General features: G+C 47.3%; 1 protein-coding gene across 5 annotated transcripts in view; it reads left to right on the top strand.

Annotated features, from left to right (window-relative positions):
• The window catches only part of LOC124013622 (signal peptide, CUB and EGF-like domain-containing protein 1), a 146675-nt gene extending 122609 nt beyond the window's left edge, over positions 1–24066 (top strand). For 3 of the 5 annotated variants that reach the window (XM_046327953.1, XM_046327956.1, XM_046327955.1), the window contains 15 exons: positions 4385–4513; positions 8738–8854; positions 9999–10121; positions 10442–10561; positions 12342–12440; positions 13761–13877; positions 14166–14342; positions 14999–15193; positions 19090–19251; positions 19806–19973; positions 20067–20228; positions 20867–21064; positions 21282–21434; positions 21636–21715; positions 22045–24066. In XM_046327953.1, coding sequence (XP_046183909.1) covers positions 4385–4513; positions 8738–8854; positions 9999–10121; positions 10442–10561; positions 12342–12440; positions 13761–13877; positions 14166–14342; positions 14999–15193; positions 19090–19251; positions 19806–19973; positions 20067–20228; positions 20867–21064; positions 21282–21434; positions 21636–21715; positions 22045–22197 — 2153 coding nt within the window. In that variant the 3' untranslated portion in view covers positions 22198–24066. The remainder of the gene's footprint in view (positions 1–4384; positions 4514–8737; positions 8855–9998; positions 10122–10441; positions 10562–12341; positions 12441–13760; positions 13878–14165; positions 14343–14998; positions 15194–19089; positions 19252–19805; positions 19974–20066; positions 20229–20866; positions 21065–21281; positions 21435–21635; positions 21716–22044) is intronic. The other 2 variants (XM_046327957.1, XM_046327954.1) reach the window with 1 other exon arrangement.
• The last annotated feature ends 174 nt before the right edge of the window (positions 24067–24240 follow it).

Below are 24240 nucleotides of genomic sequence, written 5' to 3'. Positions count from 1 at the left end.
GATTGAGTCGAATGCTTTTTTGAAATCAACAAAGCATGAGAAGAGTTTGCCTTTGTTTTGGTTTGTTTGGTTGTCAATTAGGGTGTGCAGGGTGAATACATGGTCTGTTGCACGGTAATTTGGTAAAAAGACTATTTGACATTTGCTCAGTACATAGTTTTCATTGAGGAAATGTACGAGTCTGCTGTTAATGATAATGCAGAGGATTTTCCCAAGGTTGCTGTTGACGCACATGTTTCTCCTCTCTCTCTCTCTCTCTCTCTCTCTCTCTCTCTCTCTCTCTCTCTCTCTCTCTCTCTCTTTCTTTCTCTCTTTCTCTCTCACACACTTTTTCTATATCTCCCTCTCTCACACACACAGACATACACACTCCCTCTCTCATTTACACACACAATTTCTCTCTCACATGCAGTGTTTTATAATTTCAAGATGTGTGGATGCTTAATGTTTTTATTTAATATTTAAGAGATATAGGACATCATTGGGCTCAGGCTTCCACAGAGTGGCCATTAAGTGTGGGGAAATGGGGTGGCTATGCTATGCTATGCCAGTGGTTATGTCTGCCAGACTTACTGAATAATTAGGGATCTTTGTCTGTGTTGGGGAAGTTTGGGCTGGGTAGGTTGGGGGAGATATTGTTATACCTTCTGTAGACTTGTCTGGGATGGTGGGCAATTGGCATCGGAGGGACGGCGGGGGAGGTGTGCGTGTGTGTGTGTGAGAGAGATGTGGAGCGAGAGAGGGGGTACACTCTTAGAAAAAAGGGTTCCAAAAGGGTTCTTCGGCTGTCCCCATAGGATAATCCTTTTTGGTTCCAGGTAGAACCCTTTTGGTTTCCATGTAGAACCCTCGGTTGTAGATAGCACCTTTTTTCTAAGAATGTAGAGAGAGGGAGAGAAAGAGAGAGCGAATGTGTGTGAGAGAGAGAGAAGATCCCCTCTAGGGAGAAAGATAGCCATCCTTTCTATAGAGATGAGATCTGCTGTCGGCATGCCAAGGAAACGGAACTGGGAAATAGCCATGATTGATTTAAAAGAGAGACAAGAGGAAGAAATTATCAGAAAGTGGAGGAGATAGAAAGGGGGAGCAGAGAGGACAGAACAGAAAGAGGTCTTCTCTCTAAGAAAGCAATCATCAAAAAGCAAATGATGATGGAGGAGAGGAGAGAAAGAAAGCAAGTGAATCTGTCAGTGTTGAGAACTCAGCTTTTGATGAGGTCATTGCTTGAGAGCTCAGCTTTTGATGAGGTCATTGCTTGAGAGCACAGCTTTTGATGAGGTCATTGCTTGAGAGCGCAGCTTTTGATGAGGTCATTGCTTGAGAGCTCAGCTTTTGATGAGGTCATTGCTTGAGAACTCAGCTTTTGATGAGGTCATTGCTTGAGAGCACAACTGTCAATGAGGTCGTCTGTTCAGAGGGTCAGCCGTGAGCCAGTACTGAGATGAGCGTCCTTACCTCCAGAGTCTGAGGAAAGACAGATGTAGGACAATCCCCTTAAAGGCTGTGGACAGTTGAACATGTATTTAACTAGGCAAGTCAGTTAACAGCAAATTCTTGTTCCCCGAGTGGGTTAACTGCAGAACGATAGATTTTTACTTTACCTTTCGGTTACTGGCACAACTCTCTAACCACGAGGCTACCTGGCTCCTCAAAATATTTACTGTCTCTGATTGTAGTTGTAGTATATATGCAAATAGGAAGGCCCTCAAATCAGTCTATGGAATTCCACTGTACAGTGAGGTTACACTGCACTTCAGCCTTGAGGGAGAGGTTCCCTTATATCAGGATACATTGTTATAGGAGAACACAGGCCCTGTCATCTGAGGACTATTTTATTCTGATGTTCTTTTGTATCACTCAACTGTATATATTTGTCTGACTTTATCTGGCTTGGCTCATTGCACAGTGGACTGGCTATTAAAGGTAACAATGGAGACATGCAGTATCTGACTGCGCCTTCCCCACTGACTTCCCTTCTCCTCCTGTTTTTCTCTACCCCTTTCCATCTACCCTCTCTCTACCCTCTCTTTTTCTTCCACTCACCTCTCCCTACTCTCCTCCTCCCCTCCACTCCTCTCTTAGATGAGTCTTCCCTGTGGTGTCTTGCTTGGCTGACTCTCTGACTCAAAGGCTTAGGTGTTAATCCCCAGCCGTTTTCATCACTTAGAGCACCAATCAAAACGGGTTTAGCCCGTGTAATCTGCCATGCTATTGTCCTCTTCCTCCTCCCTCTAACCTTCCACTTTCCTCTTCTTTTATTTCCCTTTCTCTCTCCTCCTCTTAATACTCCCTCCCTCCTTTACTTTCTCTTCTGTCTCTTCCTCTACCCTTCCTCCTCCCTCTACCCTTCCTCCTCCCTCTACCCTTCCTCCTCCCTCTACCCTTCCACTTTCCTCTACCCTTCCTCCTCCCTCTACCCTTCCTCCTCCCTCTACCCTTCCACTTTCCTCTACCCTTCCTCCTCCCTCTACCCTTCCACTTTCCTCCTTTCTTCCCCTTACCTTTCTCCTCGTCCACTACATCTACCTTCTACCTCCTCCACTTTCTTTTCTGTCTCTTCCTCATCCTCTTTCCTTTCCTCCCTTGTTGAGTGTGGCATTGCCAGTCCTCTCAGGAGGGAAATATACCCAGTGACCCTCTCCAGGGTTCGGCTGAGGGCACATATTTAGAAAGAGGAAGGGGTGAGGAGAGAGAAGGGATGGGGTTAGGGGGGGATGCAGCGTGACATCAGAACCCACCAGGCTGGAGGGTTGGCACTGCATGCACAGCCCCAGGGGATCCGGCTTGCTTATTATTCCTGGTCTATGTCTCTGGATCGTCTCACACACCTGGGCCTTTATTCCACAGGGATTCAGGAAGACCTAGTCACATGGGCAGGAGGTGGGGGGAGGAGAGGTAGATGGAAGTTATGAGAAAGTCCATCAAACCCCTGGATGGGGTGAGCCTTTAGGGGTGAGGAGGGAGGGGTGAGTTCAATTATGTATTCATTCAACACTCTCCCCTCTTCTCTAAGTCCTCCCCTCTTCTCTAAGTCCTTGCATGGTGGGCTAGACAGTGTTGTGTACGGCAGTAGCAGCAGGCTGTTCCATTAGTTCCAGGTAAAGAGCGTGTCGTAGGATCAGACAGCAGAGGCTAGTGGAGGATCCCTCTCAACAAGCCCCCTGAGCCTGTACCACGCTGTCTACTGCCGAGCCCAGTGAAGCTACCATTGCACTTGATACCATCACACACACACACACACACACACACACACACACACACACACACACACACACACACACACACACACACACACACACACACACACACACACACACACACACACACACACACACACACATAAGTGCACACAAACGCAAGAGCGTGCACACACATGCTCGCACATGTGCACACACCCACTGCCTGGTGCACACACACACACACACACACACACACACACACACACACACACACACACACACACACACACACACACACACACACACACACACACACACACACACACACACACACACACACACACACACACACACACACACACAGCCAAGAGAAAGAGAGAGAGAGAGAGAGAGAGAGAGAGAGAGAGAGAGAGAGAGAAAGAAATCAATAGAATAATGAAACCGCATAAAGAAATGGTCTGGCAGCAGAAAAGAAACCACCGGTGAATGAGACTTCAGTCATTTTATCGGAGATCTGAAGGAATGAAAAGAAAGAGGGAATGAATAAGAGAATGAAAGAGGCAGGTGAGGCCTTCAGGGAACAGCGATGGGACTCCCACAGGTTTGTTTGCTCTGGGATAATATCTTCCCGGTGTTGTGACAATATGTTTGTGACTGAGGCCGGCTGCCCCACACCGACACTCAGGCACTGCGGTTAGGACTTGTTGTGTGGATGGAAACCTACTTTACCACCACAACGCAGCACGGCCCGTGTTCATGTTGTCTTTCAGGCCTGCCAACTCCTGGCTTCTTCCTGCTAGCACAAATAAGAGCATTAGGAAAACCCCCACTTCTCTCTGACTCCCCCTCTCTCACCCTTACTCTCACCCCACCTGCCCCCCCCCCATTCCATAAAGACTCTTACAGAGGCTTAGAATAGATTTCCAAGGCATTAGTGAAGCCTTTTACTGGCCTGTTGTCTGCCAATTTGGAGATCTCCATCCCAGCATGGCAGTGGCTGTGTGGGAGAGACTGCTAAAGGAGAACACTTTAGCATGGCATAGTTATGTGCTGTGTCTGTGTGTGTGTGTCTGTGTGTCTGTGTGTCTGTGTCTGTGTCTGTGTGTGTGTGTAAAAACTCTGTTCTCTTTGACCAGTATTGCCTATTGCCTTAGTGTACCTGTGACCTAATGCTCCGTCTCCCCCCCATCCCTCTCTCCATACAGACATAGATGAATGCCAAGAGGCGTTCAATAACGGCGGCTGTGACCATTTCTGCAAAAACACAGTGGGCTCCTTTGAGTGCAGCTGCCAGAAGGGCCACAAGCTCCTCACTGACGAGCGTACCTGCCAGGGTGAGCTGCCCTCCCGACTGACGGCTGTCATACACTCCTGTCTGATGACCGATGACGTCACAGTGCCTTAAGACGGCCACCTTCGGAACCAGTGCCGCCACAGTGTCACGGAATAGGGACCGCAGGAATGGATATACTAGAATATGCAGTCGGCCTAGTAGTTTCTATCGTAAATCTCTACGGTAGTAACTCACTCATGTGCTTTGTGTTCAGAGCAGGATCATACATAGAATCAAAACAGGGGTTGGCCTACAAATCATTCACCTGGAATGACATGCACAGATAGGCTTGTTAGTACAATGGACTTGACATCCTTCAGTGGGTGTAATATACTGTCAGTTGTATTAAGGCATTCTGCTTCTCTCTTCATATCTAATCCCTAGTTGTGTTTGGAGGACAAATGCCGATTCCTCTATACAAGTCACAGCAAGAGAGACAGGAGAGGCACACATCACAAATTATTTTATGAACAGCAACACCCTGCAGTGTTTTTGTCCCCGAACCAAAAACACCAAACAACTCTATCCCAGTATGTGTGTGTAAGTGTGTGTGTGTCATATTAATCACCAAACAACTCTATCCCAGTGTGTGTGAGTGTGTGTGTGTGTGTGTGTGTGTGTGTGTGTGTGTGTGTGTCATATTAAACACCAAACAACTCTATCCCAGTGTGTGTGTGTGTGTGTCATATTAATCACCAAACAACTCTATCCCAGTGTGTGTGAGTGTGTGTGTGTGTGTGTATCATATTAAACACCAAACAACTCTATCCCAGTGTGTGTGTGTGTGTGTCATATTAAACACCAAACAACTCTATCCCAGTGTGTGTGTGTGTGTGTCATATTAATCACCAAACAACTCTATCCCAGTGTGTGTGAGTGTGTGTGTGTGTGTGTGTATCATATTAAACACCAAACAACTCTATCCCAGTGTGTGTGAGTGTGTGTGTGTGTGTGTGTGTCATATTAAACACCAAACAACTCTATCCCAGTGAGTGTGTGTGTGTGTGTGTCATATTAAACAACAACTCTATCCCAGTGTGTGTGAGTGTGTGTGTGTGTGTGTCATATTAAACACCAAACAACTCTATCCCAGTGTGTGTGTGTGTGTGTCATATTAAACACAAAAAGAACGGCCAACAAACAGTTTACACAACTCCATACACGCCAATAACACACTCAACTTGGGTGTGTGCTGATGGGAGGAACACACACACACACACACACACTGACACGCTCCTTCCACCCATCGTCTTCACCTGACTGTAAAACTAAGCTTCCAGTCTCCAAAAACACGCGTTGTTCCATCTGCTAACAAGTGGTATTTTTGTTCCAATTTTAATTTTTATCTTTTATTTATTTAATGTTTTAATTCTTTCCATGCTGGTAAGCTCTTCCAGGGAAAATATCTCCTGGTAATACGTGTCGGAGAAAAGCTACAGCTATGCCAGGTTCCTCCGGAGAGAGGAAGTGGAGGGGGAGACAGATACAGAGAGAGAGAGAGTCTTTAGACTTACCCCTATGCCTGTACAAGGGCAGGGGTGATGGAGAATGGGGCAATAATCACCAGGGACAATAAGACTCCCTACAGGCAGCTGTATTCAAACAATACAGTCGAGGTCAAGCGAACGGAGGGAACATTAGCTTATGCAGACACAGTATGCTTATTAATAGACAGGCCACGTTGTTTGGTGTTTTAACAAACGGGGACACTAACCTTGGGTGTGTTACACCCGACCCCACAAACCGACTGACACCTGCACATCAGCCAACACCAACAACTGGCACCTCTCGGTGAAATGAGATTATACAGCTGCGCCTCTCTCAAGTCGTTCCAGTGCTGCGTGGTGGCTGGGGCTGTGGTCTAACCCAATCAGGTAGGTTAGTCAAACCGCAGCCCGTCATATAGACAGTTGCCTGGAGAACTGTAGCAAACCAGACCAGGAGCCAACAGAAGCCAGGCCTCAACAACTTCCTCCTGGCGACAAACATTATCACAACACAGTGTACTTTTAGCCTCTGTAAATCTCGGCAGCCCAGATGACTTGGTCTTGAAATAGCCCAGGTGAGTTGGAGACGCTGGACTGAAGCTGTTGCTACTGTCAGCCACCCACATATGTCATTACATATTTCTCACTCAAATAAAACAAAACGATTGTAAACCCAAACCAGGGCCTGTAGGCGTGCTTTGGCCTTTTAAGTCTGAATGAATATGTTTATATTGATAGGGGGGGGGGACCTGATCCTAGATCAGCCCCTGGTCCTGACCACAGTGAGTTGGTCTGATCTATCCCAGGCCTGGGGTGGAGGGCTTGACTGAAGCACTGAATTGGATCTTTAAGTCTCACCTGAGAAGACCTCTTGGGGTTGTTTAGTGAGCAGAGCTCTGCTTGGTTTTTCACTCCTCTGTTTGTTAACAATGAACTCCTGTCGGACTAATGGACTGGTCTTATTAGCCGCGGCTGAATGATGGGTGTTTGTGTGGAGAAGAGTCGTAGAGAGTAATATCTATGACTCATCTATCAGCTTGTTGGTTCCTCAAGAGGAAGGAAGCAAACATGCTCTCTGCTACAACCAAGGAAGATGGCTTAATGGTCAGGGTTTGTGTGTTTATGTGTGTGAATCTTGAGCAACCAACCTGACACACACACACACACACACCCAGTAACCCTGTCACTGTTTAGACTCCCACCCACATAACCAGGCTGAATGTACACTGTTATTCCAGATAGAACATTTTGAAATGCTCCTGCAGTGTCCAGTCCTCCAACCCCCACCACACACACACACACACACACACACACATCCACTGTCTCACCACTGACAGTTCACAGTTCAGATGTATTGTACTTTTAGTGGAAATTCCTCTTCACAGCTTCTAGCACTCTAAACAAAAGACAGTTCATACAACTCCCCATAGTGAAACTCAATGCATTCAATACCCAGTATATAAATCAAATTGTATTTGTCACATACGCCGAATACAACAGGTGTAGTAGACTTTACCGTGAAATGCTTACTTACAAGCCCATAACCAACAATGCAGTTCAAGAAATAGAGTTAAGAAAATATTGATTAAATAAACTAAAGTTTTAAAATATCTAATCAATCAAAAAGTAACACAAGAAATGTACTTAACAATAACGAGACTAAATACATGGGGTACCAGGACTGAGTCAATGTGGAGGCTATATACAGGGGGTACCAGTACTGAGTCAATGTGGAGGCTATATACAGGGGGTACCAGTACAGAGTCAATGTGGAGGCTATATACAGGGGGTACCAGTACAGAGTACCAGTACAGAGTCAATGTGGAGGCTATATACAGGGGGTACCAGTACAGAGTCAATGTGGAGGCTATATACAGGGGGTACCAGTACTGAGTCAATGTGGAGGCTATATACAGGGGGTACCAGTACTGAGTCAATGTGGAGGCTATAGACAGGGGGTACCGGAACAGAGTCAATGTGGAGGCTATAGACAGGGGGTACCGGAACAGAGTCAATGTGTGGGGGTACAGGTTAGTCGAGGTCATTTGTAAAGTGACTATCCATGGATAATAAACAGTGAGAAGCAGCAGTGTAAGAACAAGGGGGATCAATGTAAATAGTCCAGCTGGCCATTTCATTAGTTTAGTTGTTCAGCAGGCTTGGGAATAGAAGCTGTTAAAGAGCTTTTTGGACCTAGACTTGGCGCTCCGGTACTGCTTGTCGTGTGGTAGCAGAGAGAACAGTCTATGACTTGGGTGACTGGAGTCTTTGACAATCTTTTGGACCTTCCTCTGACACCGCCTATTATATAGGTCCTGGATGGCAGGAAGCTTGGCCCCAGTGATGTACTGGGCCATACGCACTACCCTCTGTAGCGCCTTACGGTCAGATGCCGAGCAGTTGCCATACCAGGCGGTGATGCAACTGGTCAGGATGCCCTGTACTGAGAACATGGTTAACTCTGTCCTATCTTTAGCATGTTTCATATAGACACTGGCTATACTGTCCATAAGTCCTTGGTGAAGGCATGGTCAGAGTGACTCACTATGGTCCCGTTCATGGCAGCATCTGAAATGGAACCCTATTCCCTAGAGGCCTGGTCCAATGTGGTGCACTCTATAGGGAATAGAGTGCCATGGGGCTGTAGTCAAAAGTAGTGCACTATAGTGGGAATAGTGTCATTCTGGACAGCCCCCGTGTGTAGTAGTATTACATACGATCTGTGTTTCTCCTCTCAGATATTGACGAGTGTTCCTTTGAGAGGACCTGTGACCACACCTGCGTCAACTACCCTGGCAGCTTCGACTGTGTCTGTCAGGAAGGATACACTCTGTACGGCCTCACACACTGCGGAGGTGAGTAGGACACAGGCATGCATGGGATTACATGCAAACACATACACGCGCACACACACACACACACACACTTAGAAAGAGTTAGACAGACAGGTAGCTATGGAGAGGGACAGATAGAAAGGAATTGACTGACACAAAGTAAGAAGCCCTGAGAGACAGACCAGGGGAACGAGAGAGTAAGAAAGAGAGCGAGTGGAGAGGAGAGAGAGAAATAGGAAGAGAGGGAGCGTGTTTTTTATTGTGTGTGCCGAAAGCAACCTCATACCTCAGTTCCCCTGAATAGCCCTCCGCACCTGCGTCCCTGCCTGTGTGTTCATGTGTGTGTGTTGTACATGTCACACACATGTCGTGCGGAGGGAGTAAGCTTGACGGGTGTGTGTATGTGTTGGGATCCCACTTCACCTGGCCCTGTCTGACTGACAGCCATGTTCTTCAGCGGTAGACTAAACAGGCCACTGTCTTAAGGGCATTCCGTTAGCAGTCAGTCAGATATAGAGCACGGAGAGGACATGAGCTGTCTGTCTCACACTGATGACATCACACACTGACTCGTGGCACAGGCTCTGTCTGATCAATCAATCAATCAAATGTATTTATAAAGCCCTTTTTACATCAGCAAACCCATCAGCAAAGCCTAAAATCCCAAACAGCAAGCAATGCAGGAACCTAGGAAGAAACCTCGAGAGAAACCAGGCTCTGAGGGGTGGCCAGTCCTCTTCTGGCTGTGCAGCGTGGAGATTATAACAGAACATGGCCAAGATGTTCAAACGTTCACAGATGTTCAAGCGTTCACAAATAATAATAATCACAGTGGTTGTAGAGGGTGCAACAGGTCGACCCCTCAGGAGTAAATGTCAGTTGGCTTTTCATAGCCGATCATTCAGAGTTAGAGACAGCAGGTGCGGTAGAGAGAGAGAGTCGAAAACAGCAGGTCCGGGACATCATGTCTGATGATGTCCCTCTGAACTTTGATGATACTCAACCACGTACATGTGCACACACACACACACACACACACACACACACACACACACACACACACACACACACACACACACACACACACACACACACACACACACACACACACACACACACACACACACACACCCTCTGACTGTATTCTTTTTTGGTTGTGTCTCAGACATAGATGAGTGCAGCATTAACAACGGGAGCTGTGAACACAGCTGTGTGAACACACAGGGAGGCTATGAGTGTCTGTGTCCGCCCGGTCAGAAACTCCACTGGAACAAGAAGGACTGCACCGGTAAGCACCTAAACATCTACTGTGTGTGTGTGTGTGTGTGTCTTCTATAGACTTAGGAGAGTGCGTGTGTCTGTGTGTGTCTGTGTGTCTGTGTGTGTGTGTCTTCTATAGACATAGGAGAGTGTGTGTGTGTGTGTGTGTGTGTGTGTGTGTGTGTGTGTGTGTGTGTGTGTGTGTGTGTGTGTGTGTGTGTGTGTGTGTGTGTGTGTGTGTGTGTGTGTGTGTGTGTGTGTGTGATGTGTGTGTGTGTGTGTGTCATTTTTTTCGTGCTGTGATGGGTCGGTGGTTGTCACGGTGATGTGACCCTCTATGTTCCTCAGAGGCGGTGAAGTGTTTGCCCGACGGGAAGCCAGCGCCGCGCGCCCAGCTCAGCTGTGACAAGAGAGGAGGGGTGGAGGTGTGCTCGCTCTCCTGTCCGTCCAACGCACTCTTCCTCGCAGGTACGTGGCTCAGTCCTACACACCCCAACACACACACACACACCTTACAGCACGGAGGAACTGTTTTACTCAGACCAAACCTTCACTCTTTCATCCCAGCAGAATCCTAGACTTTAACCTTGTCTCCTCTCCTCAATCTGCAATCTACACTCCCTCCTTCTCTCCATTAATCCTCTACCTTCTCTGGTTAAACTACATTAATCCTCTACCTTCTCTGGTATAACTACATTAATCCTCTACCTTCTCTGTTTAAACTACATTAATCCTCTGCCTTCTCTGATCTGGACTGGTCTGGCGAGGTTTAGTCCGATGCGCTAGTCTTCAGCTGACTCTTATCAATGACCAATACCTGTGTATCCGTGGTTAATTAACTGAGCTCCAGCCGCTCCACACTCTCTGCTGCCCCCTAGAGGTCAAGGCCAGTCCTCACGCTGCTCTCCATTCAAGCAGAGCTCCACTGAAAGTTTCCCACTTGGGTGAAGGGCTCAGATTAAGGCCTAATCTATCTACCTACCTTCCTTTCTCAGTCACTGGACAAAGGATGCACCAGGGGGCATTTCAGATAAAAGTATTTCACTCAGTGAGTGATTTCGTCTGGTGTTGCCCCTAAGGCTATAAATGACTATAAAGATATTTGCTGTCAATGCAGGCACCCTGGTCCTTCTGCGAATGTGCTTAACACAGACGAACATCTGTAAAACAATTACATTCTTTAATCGGGCCTGCCATATTTCTGTTGGGACTGTTTTGAGTAGACGTTTGGTTTGGCTGCTGTAGTGTGAGACTGATGGATAGCTCTCAAACATAAAGTGAAAAAATATTGCTTTTTTATCTTTCTGGAGAATGTCTTAATGTGGGGGAGAAGGAAAGCTTTTCAATTCTTGTGGTTGCACGCAAAATCCTGCGTCTTCTTCAGTCATGTCCCGCTTTATGAGCTCTGAAGTCTTCATCCCTCATTTCTGACTAGACATGTGTGTGTGTGTGTTTGTGTGTGTCCATGTGTACGTGTGTGTGTGAACATTCATGAGTTAGCATAGATCTGTCATTCGGTGCATAATTTCTCCATCCCTCAGGAAATGTGAATTCGTGCACGTGTGCGTTTGTGTGTGTGTGTGTGTGTGTGTGTGTGTGTGTGTGTGTGTGTGTGTGTGTGTGTGTGTGTGTGTGTGTGTGTGTGTGTGTGTGTGTGTGTGTGTGTGTGTGTGTGTGTGTGTGTGTGTGTGTGTGTGTGTGTGTGTGTGTGACTGAGGTGTGTGTGAGTGTGTTTTCTTTTATGGCAGTCTCTTGTAGCTCTTAAATACTAGAGAAAGTGAGGCCATAGAAAACGAATACAAGTATTTTACTCCTCCGCACTCCATCAGAACCTCAACTAGCCAAGAGAAACACACACACACACACACACACACACACACACACACACACACACACACACACACACACACACACACACACACACACACACACACACACACACACACACACACACACACACACACACACACACACACACACACACACACACACACACACCTCAAGCGGTTAGCGTAGCAGGGAGATTGGGTCACACTGCTCCTCAGACGGACCCCTCTATCACTTTGACAGCAATCCCATATTTCCTCATGTCCCATGTCACCCTGTCCCTCAGTGCTGTTGGTTTAATAGCCATAAACAAGTCAGCCAGTGGCAGAAGACAGGGATACTGTAAGTAGAGCTGGTCTAAATGGATCGACCTTGGATGGACAGGGTTGTAACTGACATGTACTTGTGTGTGTCCCGCCAGACTCTGAGAACAGCTACACACTAAGCTGTGGTGTGCCGGTGCAACCTGGGAAGGCACCGCAGAAGAGGAACGCCACCACCGCCCTGCTCACCTGTGCAGGTATGCAATGCATTATGGGACATGTAGTCTGAGATGTCATGCTTTTGTTCAATATAAAGATATTTAACCATACCACTTCTAATTAAATCACACACATACAGTGAGATCAGGGTCTCGCAGCTCGGTCATGACCTTTTGATGTCGATGCAGTTGTCATCGTTTCAATTCTCCCGTTGCCGGTGGGTTTAAATTCCTCAATTTCTTCATTCCCTCCATCGGAATCTTCACTCCCCTGCCTTTGGTGCTCGCCATATCGTCACTCCTATATTTCCTTCAACACTCTGTAGATTTTGGACAGGGAGAGGGCCCTCGCACGGCCAGAGGAATGCACTGAGAGAGAGAACGAGAGAGAGGGGTAGAGAGGGAGATGGAGAGTGTGTGAGAGAGAGAGAGAGAGAGAGAGAGAGAGAGAGAGAGAGAGAGAGAGAGATAGAGATGGAGAGATAGAAAGACTCACCATCTGGCTGGGGGTGTGAGTGTTAAGTGATATGAAATACAGCTCACCTCAGCGTGCCAATCATGGACCGTCCCCTAAGAATCTCACAGCTCCCCCAGACATATGGTTCGCTTACGGTTCAGCCACGCTCCCATCACGGTCTATCATTTCACGCTCTGATAACGGAAGTGGCAGATGATGACGACGGTTAACGATGATGATGAAGACAGCTTCTACGTGGCGTCCCGAACGACAAAGCTCAGTCCATTCAGCGCCTCTGCTCCACAGCAGCAAACTGGAGCCAGTGTTGTCCTGGCGTGTATGGTTTTAATGGTTACTGGACAGAACCTCTCACTGTGCTGTATTTACCTGGCTCCGCTCTCAATCTTCCTCTCCACTCAGCGTACCCATAACCACACACACACACACACATTCTGACCCTTGCTTGTCTCCAGCACCTCGTTAAAAGGACAGCCATCCCGACCACCCACTACATGACCGACAAAACAGACACAAACACACGCATTCCGTCTACCTCCTCCCTGGTGTCGGCTGGACTGCTGATCACCGGGACGATGTGGGTTTTTGGTTTTGCCTTCATTGCCAGAGAGACAGGCAGAGCGTGATGAAGCATTTGGCTGTGTTAGTTCCTCTCTGACCTAAACTTCACCTCAACCAGGGAACACCAATAAAGGTGGCCTGGAGATGCGCTCTGAAGTGTGTTATCATGTGCCATGGGCAGTGGACCATCATTAAGGGCCCGGAGTTGGTCAGGTCACATGATCAGGATAAAACTCCTGGCCCTAATTATGATGTTATTCGTAGGATGTCAAAAGGTTATCCATTAGTGTGTATTTGTGTCTTTCCCCTTGATGTAAATGAAGATACGTTACCCCCGCCCATCAAGCAGAAGGCTCGCTTCAAGGTCAAAGATGCCAAGTGTCACCTGAGACCCAGAAACAAGGAAAAACACAGAGAGACGTCCAAGCCGAGTCTGCAAGGTAAATCCTGCTACTCCTAAATGACTGTACAAACTGTACTGTATAACACAGGCTACTCCTAACTTAGAGTGTACAGCATCAGGTAACACAGACTGAACTAAGACTAAGAAGGTATACATGATGCAAGATACTGTAGCTGTAATATAAACGACAGTTAGATGTGTCCTGAGCTGTGCCCTTACACCTGACATAACTATGAAACAATCAATACTAAACAATGCACAACAGCATCCTATCAACTTTCTCTCCTTATCTTCTTCCTCATCATCCTCCCCCTCTTCTTGTCAGGGGGTCCGCTCCCGTGTACTGATGACTGCCAGGTGACCTTTGTCAATCTGAAGTGTGACTCGTCCAAGAAGCGGCGGCGTGGACGCAAGTCCCCTTCCAAAGAGGTTTCCCACATCACAGCTGAGTTTGAGATGGAGATGAAGGAAGCCTCAGGTCAGTGTGACTGTGCAACCTCAGGTCAGTGTGTGTATGTGTGTGTGTGTGTGTGTGTTGATTGAATATATGCCACATGTTGGACTCATGTAACCTGTTGGTGTATATAGGTGTGAGTAATGTGAGTTTTCTGTTATATGGAGTGTGCGTGCTTGTATATTCCTCTCCCCAGCCTCGTGTAACGTGGACTCTGTGTGTGTGTGTGTGTGTGTGTGTGTGTGTGTGTGTGTGTGTGTGTGTGTGTGTGTGTGTGTGTGTGTGTGTGTGTGTGTGTGTGTGTGTGTGTGTGTGTGTGTGTGTGTGTGTGTGTGTGTGTGTGTGAGGGGTGAGAGGGAGTGAGGGACGGAGGCTTATCAAACGGAGGCCGTGGATCCCAATGTTTTCCTTCCTGTGTGTGTGTGTGTGTGTGTGTGTGTGTGTGTGTGTGTGTGTGTGTGTGTGTGTGTGTGTGTGTGTGTGTGTGTGTGTGTGTGTGTGTGTGTGTGTGTGTGTGTGTGTGTGTGTGTGTGTGTGTGTGTGTGTGTGTATGCGTGTGTGTGTATGCGTGTGTGTGTGTGTGTGTACTGACTGTGTGTCTTCCACTCCCCAGCCTCGTGTAACGTGGATTCTGTGCATTTGTTGTGTGTGTGTGTGTGTGTGTGTGTGTGTGTGTGTACTGACTGTGTATATCCACGCCCCAGACACGTGTAACGTGGAGTGTGTGAGGGAGCGTATGAAGCAGAGGTTACAGAGTGCCATGCGGACCCTGAGGAAGTCCATCAACAAGCAGCAGTTCTATATCCAGTTCTCTGGTACTGAGTACGAGGTGGCCCAGAAACCTGCACTGCACGTTGAGCAATGCAGCACCGGACAGGTCTTACGGGACGGCAAGTGTGGTGAGCATCCTGTGCAAGGCATCCTGGGATATGGAGTTGTTGTAGCTTACTATTCCAAATACAGGTAACTGCCAAAATAAAGAAAAACACTTGAGTAAATTAGGGATACAAAGTATAGTGAAAGCAGGTGCAGTTCCTGAGCAATTCCTAAACAATGCTTAAGGTCATGTATAAAAATGCTGGGCAGGCCCAATTGGCCATTAATTTTGTCTACCATGGCAATGCCCCATCCATAGGGGATGAGTGGTCACTGAATGGTTTAATGAGCATGAGCTCAGTTGGTAGAGCATGGCGCTTGTAACGCCAGGGTAGTGGGTTCGATCCCCGGGACCACCCATACGTAGAATGTATGCACACATGACTGTAAGTCGCTTTGGATAAAAGCGTCTGCTAAATGGCATATATTATTATTATTATATTACAACGATGTAAACCGCATGCCAAGACGCCGGCAATTAAAAAAAAAAAAAAAAAAAAGTAGATTGTGCGGATTTACAGGCACATTGAACCAGGTCGCGCACCGTAGTTTAAGAACTCTGTGGGTAGTGCTAAAAAGAATGACGTCATACCCAAATTCCTCCATCTTTATGCAACTTTTCATTGAACACTTAAGAGAGATTCTGGAGCGGCGCCTTGAGACAGCGTTTTCCACCACCTTCAACAAAACACCAAATTCTGTCATTTCTCATGGAAGAACGGTGTCCCATCCAACAGAGTCCCAGACACTTGTAGAATCTATGACGCAGTTCTGGCTCGTGGCGGCCCAACGCCCTATTAAGACACTTGTAGAATCTATGACGCAGTTCTGGCTCGTGGCGGCCCAACGCCCTATTAAGACACTTGTAGAATCTATGACGCAGTTCTGGCTCGTGGCGGCCCAACGCCCTATTAAGACACTTGTAGAATCTATGACGCAGTTCTGGCTCGTGGCGGCCCAACGCCCTATTAAGACACTTGTAGAATCTATGACGCAGTTCTGGCTCGTGGCGGCCCAACGCCCTATTAAGACACTTGTAGAATCTATGACGCAGTTCTGGCTCGTGGCGGCCCAACGCCCTATTAAGACACTTGTAGAATCTATGACGCAGTTCTGGCTCGTGGCGGCCCCTAAAGACACTTGCCCTATATTAAGACACTTGTAGAATCTATGACGCAGTTCTGGCTCGTGGCGGCCCAACGCCCTATTAAGACACTTGTAGAATCTATGACGCACTTCTGGCTCGTGGCGGCCCAACGCCCTATTAAGACACTTGTAGAATCTATGACGCACTTCTGGCTCGTGGCGGCCCAACGCCCTATTAAGACACTTGTAGAATCTATGACGCACTTCTGGCTCGTGGCGGCCCAACGCCCTATTAAGACACTTGTAGAATCTATGACGCACTTCTGGCTCGTGGCGGCCCAACGCCCTATTAAGACACTTGTAGAATCTATGACGCACTTCTGGCTCGTGGCGGCCCAACGCCCTATTAAGACACTTGTAGAATCTATGACGCAGTTCTGGCTCGTGGCGGCCCAACGCCCTATTAAGACACTTGTAGAATCTATGACGCAGTTCTGGCTCGTGGCGGCCCAACGCCCTATTAAGACACTTGTAGAATCTATGACGCAGTTCTGGCTCGTGGCGGCCCAACGCCCTATTAAGACACTTGTAGAATCTATGACGCAGTTCTGGCTCGTTAAAGACACTTGTAGAATCTATGACACTTCTGTAGAATCTATGACACTTGCAGAATTCTGGCTCGTGGCGGCCCAACGCCCTATTAAGACACTTGTAGAATCTATGACGCCCTATTAAGACACTTGTAGAATCTATGACGCACTTCTGGCTGGGCGGCCCAACGCCCTATTAAGACACTTGTAGAATCTATGACGCACTTCTGGCTCGTGGCGGCCCAACGCCCTATTAAGACACTTGTAGAATCTATGACGCAACGCCCTTCTGGCTATGACGCAGCTGGCCCAACGCCCTATTAAGACACTTGTAGAATCTATGACGCAGTTCTGGCTCGTGGCGGCCCAACGCCCTATTAAGACACTTGTAGAATCTATGACGCAGTTCTGGCTCGTGGCGGCCCAACGCCCTATTAAGACACTTGTAGAATCTATGACGCAGTTCTGGCTCGTGGCGGCCCAACGCCCTTTAAGACACTGTAGAATCTATGACGCAGTTCTGGCGTGCCCAACGCCCTATTAAGACACTTGTAGAATCTATGACGCAGTTCTGGCTCGTGGCGGCCCAACGCCCTTTAAGACACTGGAATCTATGACGCACTTCTGCTCGTGGCAACGCCCTATTAAGACACTTGTAGAATCTATGACGCAGTTCTGGCTCGTGGCGGCCCAACGCCCTATTAAGACACTTGTAGAATCTATGACGCAGTTCTGGCTCGTGGCGGCCCAACGCCCTATTAAGACACTTGTAGAATCTATGACGCAGTTCTGGCTCGTGGCGGCCCAACGCCCTATTAAGACACTTGTAGAATCTATGACGCAGTTCTGGCTCGTGGCGGCCCAACGCCCTATTAAGACACTTGTAGAATCTATGACGCAGTTCTGGCTCGTGGCGGCCCAACGCCCTATTAAGACACTTGTAGAATCTATGACAAGGTGCATTGAAGCAGTTCTGGCTCGTGGTTCTGGCTCTATGACGTGGTGCATTGAAGGCAGTTCTGGCGCCCCCTATTAAGACACTTGTAGAATCTATGACAAGGTGCATTGAAGCAGTTCTGGCTCGTGGCGGCCCAACGCCCTATTAAGACACTTGTAGAATCTATGACGGTGCATTGAAGCAGTTCTGGCTCGTGGCCCAACGCCCTATTAAGACACTTGTAGAATCTATGACGCAGTTCTGGCTCGTGGCGGCCCAACGCCCTATTAAGACACTTGTAGAATCTATGACAAGCATTGAAGCAGTTCTGGCTCCAACGCCCTATTAAGACACTTGTAGAATCTATGACAAGGTGCATTGAAGCAGTTCTGGCTCGTGGCGGCCCAACGCCCTATTAAGACACTTGTAGAATCTATGACAAGGTGCATTGAAGCAGTTCTGGCTCGTGGCGGCCCAACGCCCTATTAAGACACTTGTAGAATCTATGACAAGGTGCATTGAAGCAGTTCTGGCTCGTGGCGGCCCAACGCCCTATTAAGACACTTGTAGAATCTATGACAAGGTGCATTGAAGCAGTTCTGGCTCGTGGGCCCAACGCCCTATTAAGACACTTGTAGAATCTATGACAAGGTGCATTGAAGCAGTTCTGGCTCGTGGCGGCCCAACGCCCTATTAAGACACTTGTAGAATCTATGACAAGGTGCATTGAATTCTGGCTCGTGGCGGCCCAACGCCCTATTAAGACACTTGTAGAATCTATGACAAGGTGCATTGAAGCAGTTCTGGCTCGTGGCGGCCCAACGCCCTATTAAGACACTTGTAGAATCTATGACAAGGTGCATTGAAGCAGTTCTGGCTCGTGGCGGCCCAACGCCCTATTAAGACACTTGTAGAATCTATGACAAGGTGCATTGAAGCAGTTCTGGCTCGTGGCGGCCCAACGCCCTGACACTTGTAGAATCTATGACAAGGTGCATTGAAGCAGTTCTGGCTCGTGGCGGCCCAACGCCCTATTAAGACACTTGTAGAATCTATGACAAGGTGCATTGAAGCAGTTCTGGCTCGTGGCGGCCCAACGCCCTATTAAGACACTTGTAGAATCTATGACAAGGTGCATTGAAGCAGTTCTGGCTCGTGGCGGCCCAACGGCCTATTAAGACACTTCATGTTGGGGTTTCCTTTACTTTGGCCTAGACATCACAGCTGCAGTTTGATGCGGTGTATGTGGGATATACCGTACCATTATATGCTAAACATGTCTCTCTCGTCTCTCTCCCTGTCTCAGTGAGCTGTGGTGTGGGGACGTACTATAGTGGAGACCATGATCAGTGTGTCGTGTGTCCCCCTGGTACATACCAGGACACAATGGGCCAGCTGTCCTGTGAACCCTGCCCCAGCACCGAGGGACAGGGCATCGCCGGGGCCAAGAACGTCTCCCAGTGCGGAGGTGTGTGTGTGTGTGTGTGTGTGTGTGTGTGTGTGTGTGTGTGTGTGTGTGTGTGTGTGTGTGTGTGTGTGTGTGTGTGTGTGTGTGTGTGTGTGTGTGTGTGTGTGTGTGTGTGTGTGTGTGTGTGTGTGTGTGTGTGCGTGTGTGTGTGTGTGTGTGCGTGTGTGTGTGTTTTTGTCTTATGTTTGCTGTAGTTTGGCTCCACCCTGTGGTTGTTAAACAACACTCCAGTTCTTTTGGAGACCATGGCATATTTCATGGCATTTCCCACGTTGTCCTCTAGATAGCAGCAAAGACCCGGATTCTATGGCTTGATCAACCTGGCGAGCTCAGTCGGTAGAGCATGAGACTCTTAATCTCAGCGTCGTGGGTTCGAGCCCCACGTTGGGTGTTGTCTTTTGATTCAGAAGGGATTTCATAACCTCACCAGCGGTACTCCGGAACTGACTCCATCTCATTAGACATTGGAGTTCTACTTCCAACATTATAGGTCAGTTGAAGAGATGTACATTATAGAGACTTGTTAAACCTCTTCCTCTCCCCACCTCTCCCAGGCCAGTGTCCGGCTGGTCAGTATTCGTCAGATGGGTTCCGTCCCTGTAACCCCTGTCCCCTGGGCTCCTTCCAGCCGGAGCCTGGCCGTGTACTCTGCTTCTCCTGTGGAGGGGGCCTCATGACCAAGTACGAGGGCTCTGTCGCCTTCAGGGACTGTGAGGCCAAAGGTAACACACAGAGAGAGAGAGAGAATGAGAGAGAGAGAGAATGTGTGTGTGTATTACTCTCATGTTTGTGTCTGTGTGTGTTTCTCTCCGTAGTCCACTGTGCTCCTGGACACCACTACAACTCCAGTAACCACCGCTGTATCCGCTGCCCAGCCGGTACCTACCAGTCAGAGTTTGGACAGAACTACTGCATCACCTGCCCTGGCAACACCACCACCGACTTTGACGGAGCCACCAACGTCTCTCACTGCAAGAGTAAGGCCAGTCTCACATTAGTTCCTTAGGGCAGGGAATTATTTTACTGTTGCACATGGTTAGAGGACTGATTTAAGCGTGACATCTCGTTAGACCATAGCCCACAAATGACAAGTTGTCTTGGTGTGACACCTGCTAAAATGTTTCAGTTTCCTCTGTGTACTCTTAAGCCAGGAATTCCCAAACTTTTTCACTCGGGGTCTTCCTTCCAGCATTTGGGAACATCCCGCGCACGTGCCACGTCTATTTCTATGGGCACAGGCACTGTTCATGACAAACTGTTCACACCTCTCTTGCAGGTTTAAAGTTTATTTCCTGCAATTCTACACATTTTGTCAAGAAAATGTTGCAGTTTTTAAGCAAATCTTCTTGCAATCCTATACATTTTGCCATGTCTAATGTGTATGTATTCATGTGATATTTGAGTGACAAAATAAATTACAACAATATCTATGGACTAAAAAACCTAAATATAAAAACAGTAGCTGACATGGGCTTGATCTGGACCTCACCCCACAGTTTGGGAACCACTGCTCTAAGCTATAAACGTGTTCCTTATAAACGTATTCCTTATTTCAATTCAAAGCCATGGTCTCCAGTGCACCCTGACTCATCCAAGTCTCTTCTCCCTGTCTTAGATCAGGTGTGTGGAGGTGAGCTGGGGGACTTTACAGGCTTTATTGAGTCTCCTAACTACCCCGGAGACTACCCGTCCAATGTAGACTGTATCTGGACCATCAACCCCCCTCACAAGAGACGCATCCTCATCGTGGTGCCTGAGATCTTCCTCCCCATCGAAGACGAGTGTGGAGACGTGCTCGTCATGAGGAAGAGTGGTACGCACAACCAGGAAGTCATTGTTACTGTGCCAGCCAATCAGACAGCGTGATATTTAATTTAATCAGCTCGCCAGCCAATTTGATTATTACATTATTGTAGTTAGTCTATCTTGCTATTTTAATATTCATCAAGTATTATTCCAGCTGATTCCAAACTCTTGGTTGGTCCATCTGTCTGTCAATTACATTTAGCCCCTTCCTCTTCTTCCCTTAGCCCTGCCCACCTCCATCACCACCTATGAGACGTGTCAGACGTACGAGCGACCAATCGCCTTCACCTCCCGCTCCCGCAAGCTCTGGATCCAATTCAAGTCCAATGAGGGCAACAGTGGCAAGGGCTTCCAAGTCCCCTATGTCACCTACGATGGTCAGTCTGCTGTAGCTTCTACACTTCTAAGCTGCTCAGACTCCCTAACATTCACACATGCCTTATTAAGTCAACTATAATGTACAGCGTGACACGGTGTGTTTGATGGTGGAATATTAGTACACTTTGAGTGAAAAGGCGGCAGGCGGCAGCCAGCTGAATGCTGTAACGATGTTTTTCTTCCTGTCTGTTGTTTTGTAGAGGACTACCAGCAGCTGATAGAGGACATTGTCCGGGACGGCAGACTCTACGCATCAGAGAATCACCAAGAGATACTGAAAGTAAACAACTCTCCATTATGTCCAATTACTGTATATTATATTTTGTAATTAATAGATACTACTGTACAGTGTACAGTATATTATCTCGGGGCCTATCGGGTAGCCTAGTGGTTAGAGTGTTGGGCCAGTAACCGAGCTGGCAAGGTAAAAATCTGTCGTTCTGCCCCTGAACTAGGAAGTTAACCCACTCTTCCCCGGTAGGCCATCATTGTAAATAAGAATCTGTTCTTAACTAACTTGTCTAGTTAAATAAAGGTAAAAGAAAAATCTTCACTGATAACACCCTCCGTCTGTCTCTCTGTCTCTCCCTCCCCCTCTCCTCCCTGCAGGATAAAAAACTGATCAAAGCCCTGTTTGATGTTCTGGCTCACCCCCAGAACTACTTCAGGTACACGGCACAGGAGTCCAAAGACATGTTCCCCCGCTCGTTCATCAAGCTGCTGCGCTCCAAAGTCACACGGTTCCTACGGCCGTACAAATAAACTGCCACGGCCCCTGTCTGTTACCCAGACGCTTAACCCCTTATGCTTATCCAACGTCCCCTTTCCACCATCTACTCCTCCCTCCTCTTCACCTACGTCCTTACCCCTTATGCTTATCCAACGTCCCCTTTCCACCATCTACTCCTCCCTCCTCTCCACCTACGTCCTTACCCCTGTCAACATCCTCATATGTCTTCTACTCCCCCACGTCTATACCCCTACATCTCTCCTACAACCCAACCCGCCAATCTATCCCTCTCTTCTACACCCCCTCTACACTGAAACACTTCTTCCTACACCCCTATACTTCTCTTACACCCCCAACCCTACCAGGAGTTCCTCGTGCTCGCTATCCCAGCATTCCCTGCACAGGAACAGAGAACCGTCTCCCTCTTTTTGTCTGCAGTCCTCATTTCCAGCTTTTCCCCTGTACTTCTGTTTTGGTTTGGTTTGTTTTTGTGTTGTTGTTGTTGTTTTGGTTATATTTATATGTGTTAGAACTTGCAGAAGCCCACAACATGGATGTTTGATATATATGTACGTATACAGACATGTTGGCTACAAGTAAAATGTATGTGTATGTATGTACGTATGTATATTTGTGTTTGTGTGAGCATACGTATGTGCACGTGGATGGTGTGCGAGAGTGACGTCACACGCAGGTACATTGATGTATCTTTACTTTGTTATTTTGAAAGGCCCCTGGCGTGCACACAAAAAAACCCGATTGGTGCACTTAAATCATATTTTACATCCACATTTTCACATGGGAAATCGTTTTGAAAGACACTTCTAATTTCAGCATCCCAGACCGTTCCACCTCAAACTGAGTACAGTGAACGAATAAGTTTGATTTTCAAAAAAAAGTCGCTTTTTAATTTTATTTTGAAAGATATATAACAAGATGAAAAAAACTACCTGCAAGTAACAGACGTTGCTAATAGAGAGAAATGTATGTGATGTAACTCATATTTGGAACTTTAATTGCACTTGAATTTTATATTGTGAACTGTAGAAAAAAAATCTAAGTTACATTATTCCTTATGTTTTGTGTTGTATAGAAATGTTTCACCTTGGTTGTAGCAAAAGAGAGAGACAAAAAGATGTCCCCTTTTGTTCTCACAACAAAAAAAACAGCATTCAATATCGTTAGACAGACACCGTCAAATCCACCCATTTGGCCTGAAAAGCAGTATTGCCAGTAAGTAATCATTTAAAGGGAAATGTCCTTAACGACCCACTACTATTTTAGTTGTGTGTGTGCTCCCATCTCCTAACTCTGCCTCATCCCTTTAAGACCCTCCTGACTAGCTGCCAGAGGAAAGGGGTGTTTTAATGATGGCACTAAGTGCACACTCAAAACCACCTGCTTTTTACGTGTCCACTCTCAATCTGTCCTATTTGGACTTCTCCCAGTTTCTGTAAGTCATCAACCTGGACTGTTGATTTAATATCTATAACACATCTGTTAGTTTGTTTATATTTCTGCACAATGCAAGTGGAGAAAATATGTATTGTATGATGACGAGACTGTTGATTTGGAGGTGAATGTAGTAGCAGAGAGACAGAGGTCTGTTTGAAAGTATTGTGATGTCTATGAGAGTATCTGTATGTACATAGCACTTGCAACTGTAACCATAACCCAGAAAGAGCCCAAACTGACCTCAAGTAGTAAAACGTTCTGACAAAATATTACTTTTATCGTTCTCCCCCTTGTAACACTCTCCCAGCAGAGTCTGTCTAAGCAATAAGGCCCGAGGGGTTGTGGTATATGGCCAATATACCACGGCTAAGGTCTGTTCTCTGCACGACGCAACGCAGAGTGACTGGACACAGCCCTTAACAGTGGTATATTGGCAATATACCACAAACCCCCGAGGTGCCTTATTGCCATTATAAACTGGTTACCAATGTAATTACACCAGTAGAAATAGATGTTTTGTCATACCCGTGGCATACGGTCCGATATACCTGTCAGCCAATCAGCATTCAGGGCTCGAACCACCCAGTTTATAATGTCTGATATACCACGGCTGTCAGCCA

Source organism: Oncorhynchus gorbuscha, linkage group LG25 (assembly GCF_021184085.1).
Source record: "Oncorhynchus gorbuscha isolate QuinsamMale2020 ecotype Even-year linkage group LG25, OgorEven_v1.0, whole genome shotgun sequence".
In the NCBI taxonomy this organism is placed as follows: Eukaryota; Metazoa; Chordata; class Actinopteri; order Salmoniformes; family Salmonidae; genus Oncorhynchus; species Oncorhynchus gorbuscha.
The sequence above is the reverse complement of the archived record's forward strand: the minus strand, read 5'-3'. Positions and strand labels throughout refer to the sequence as shown.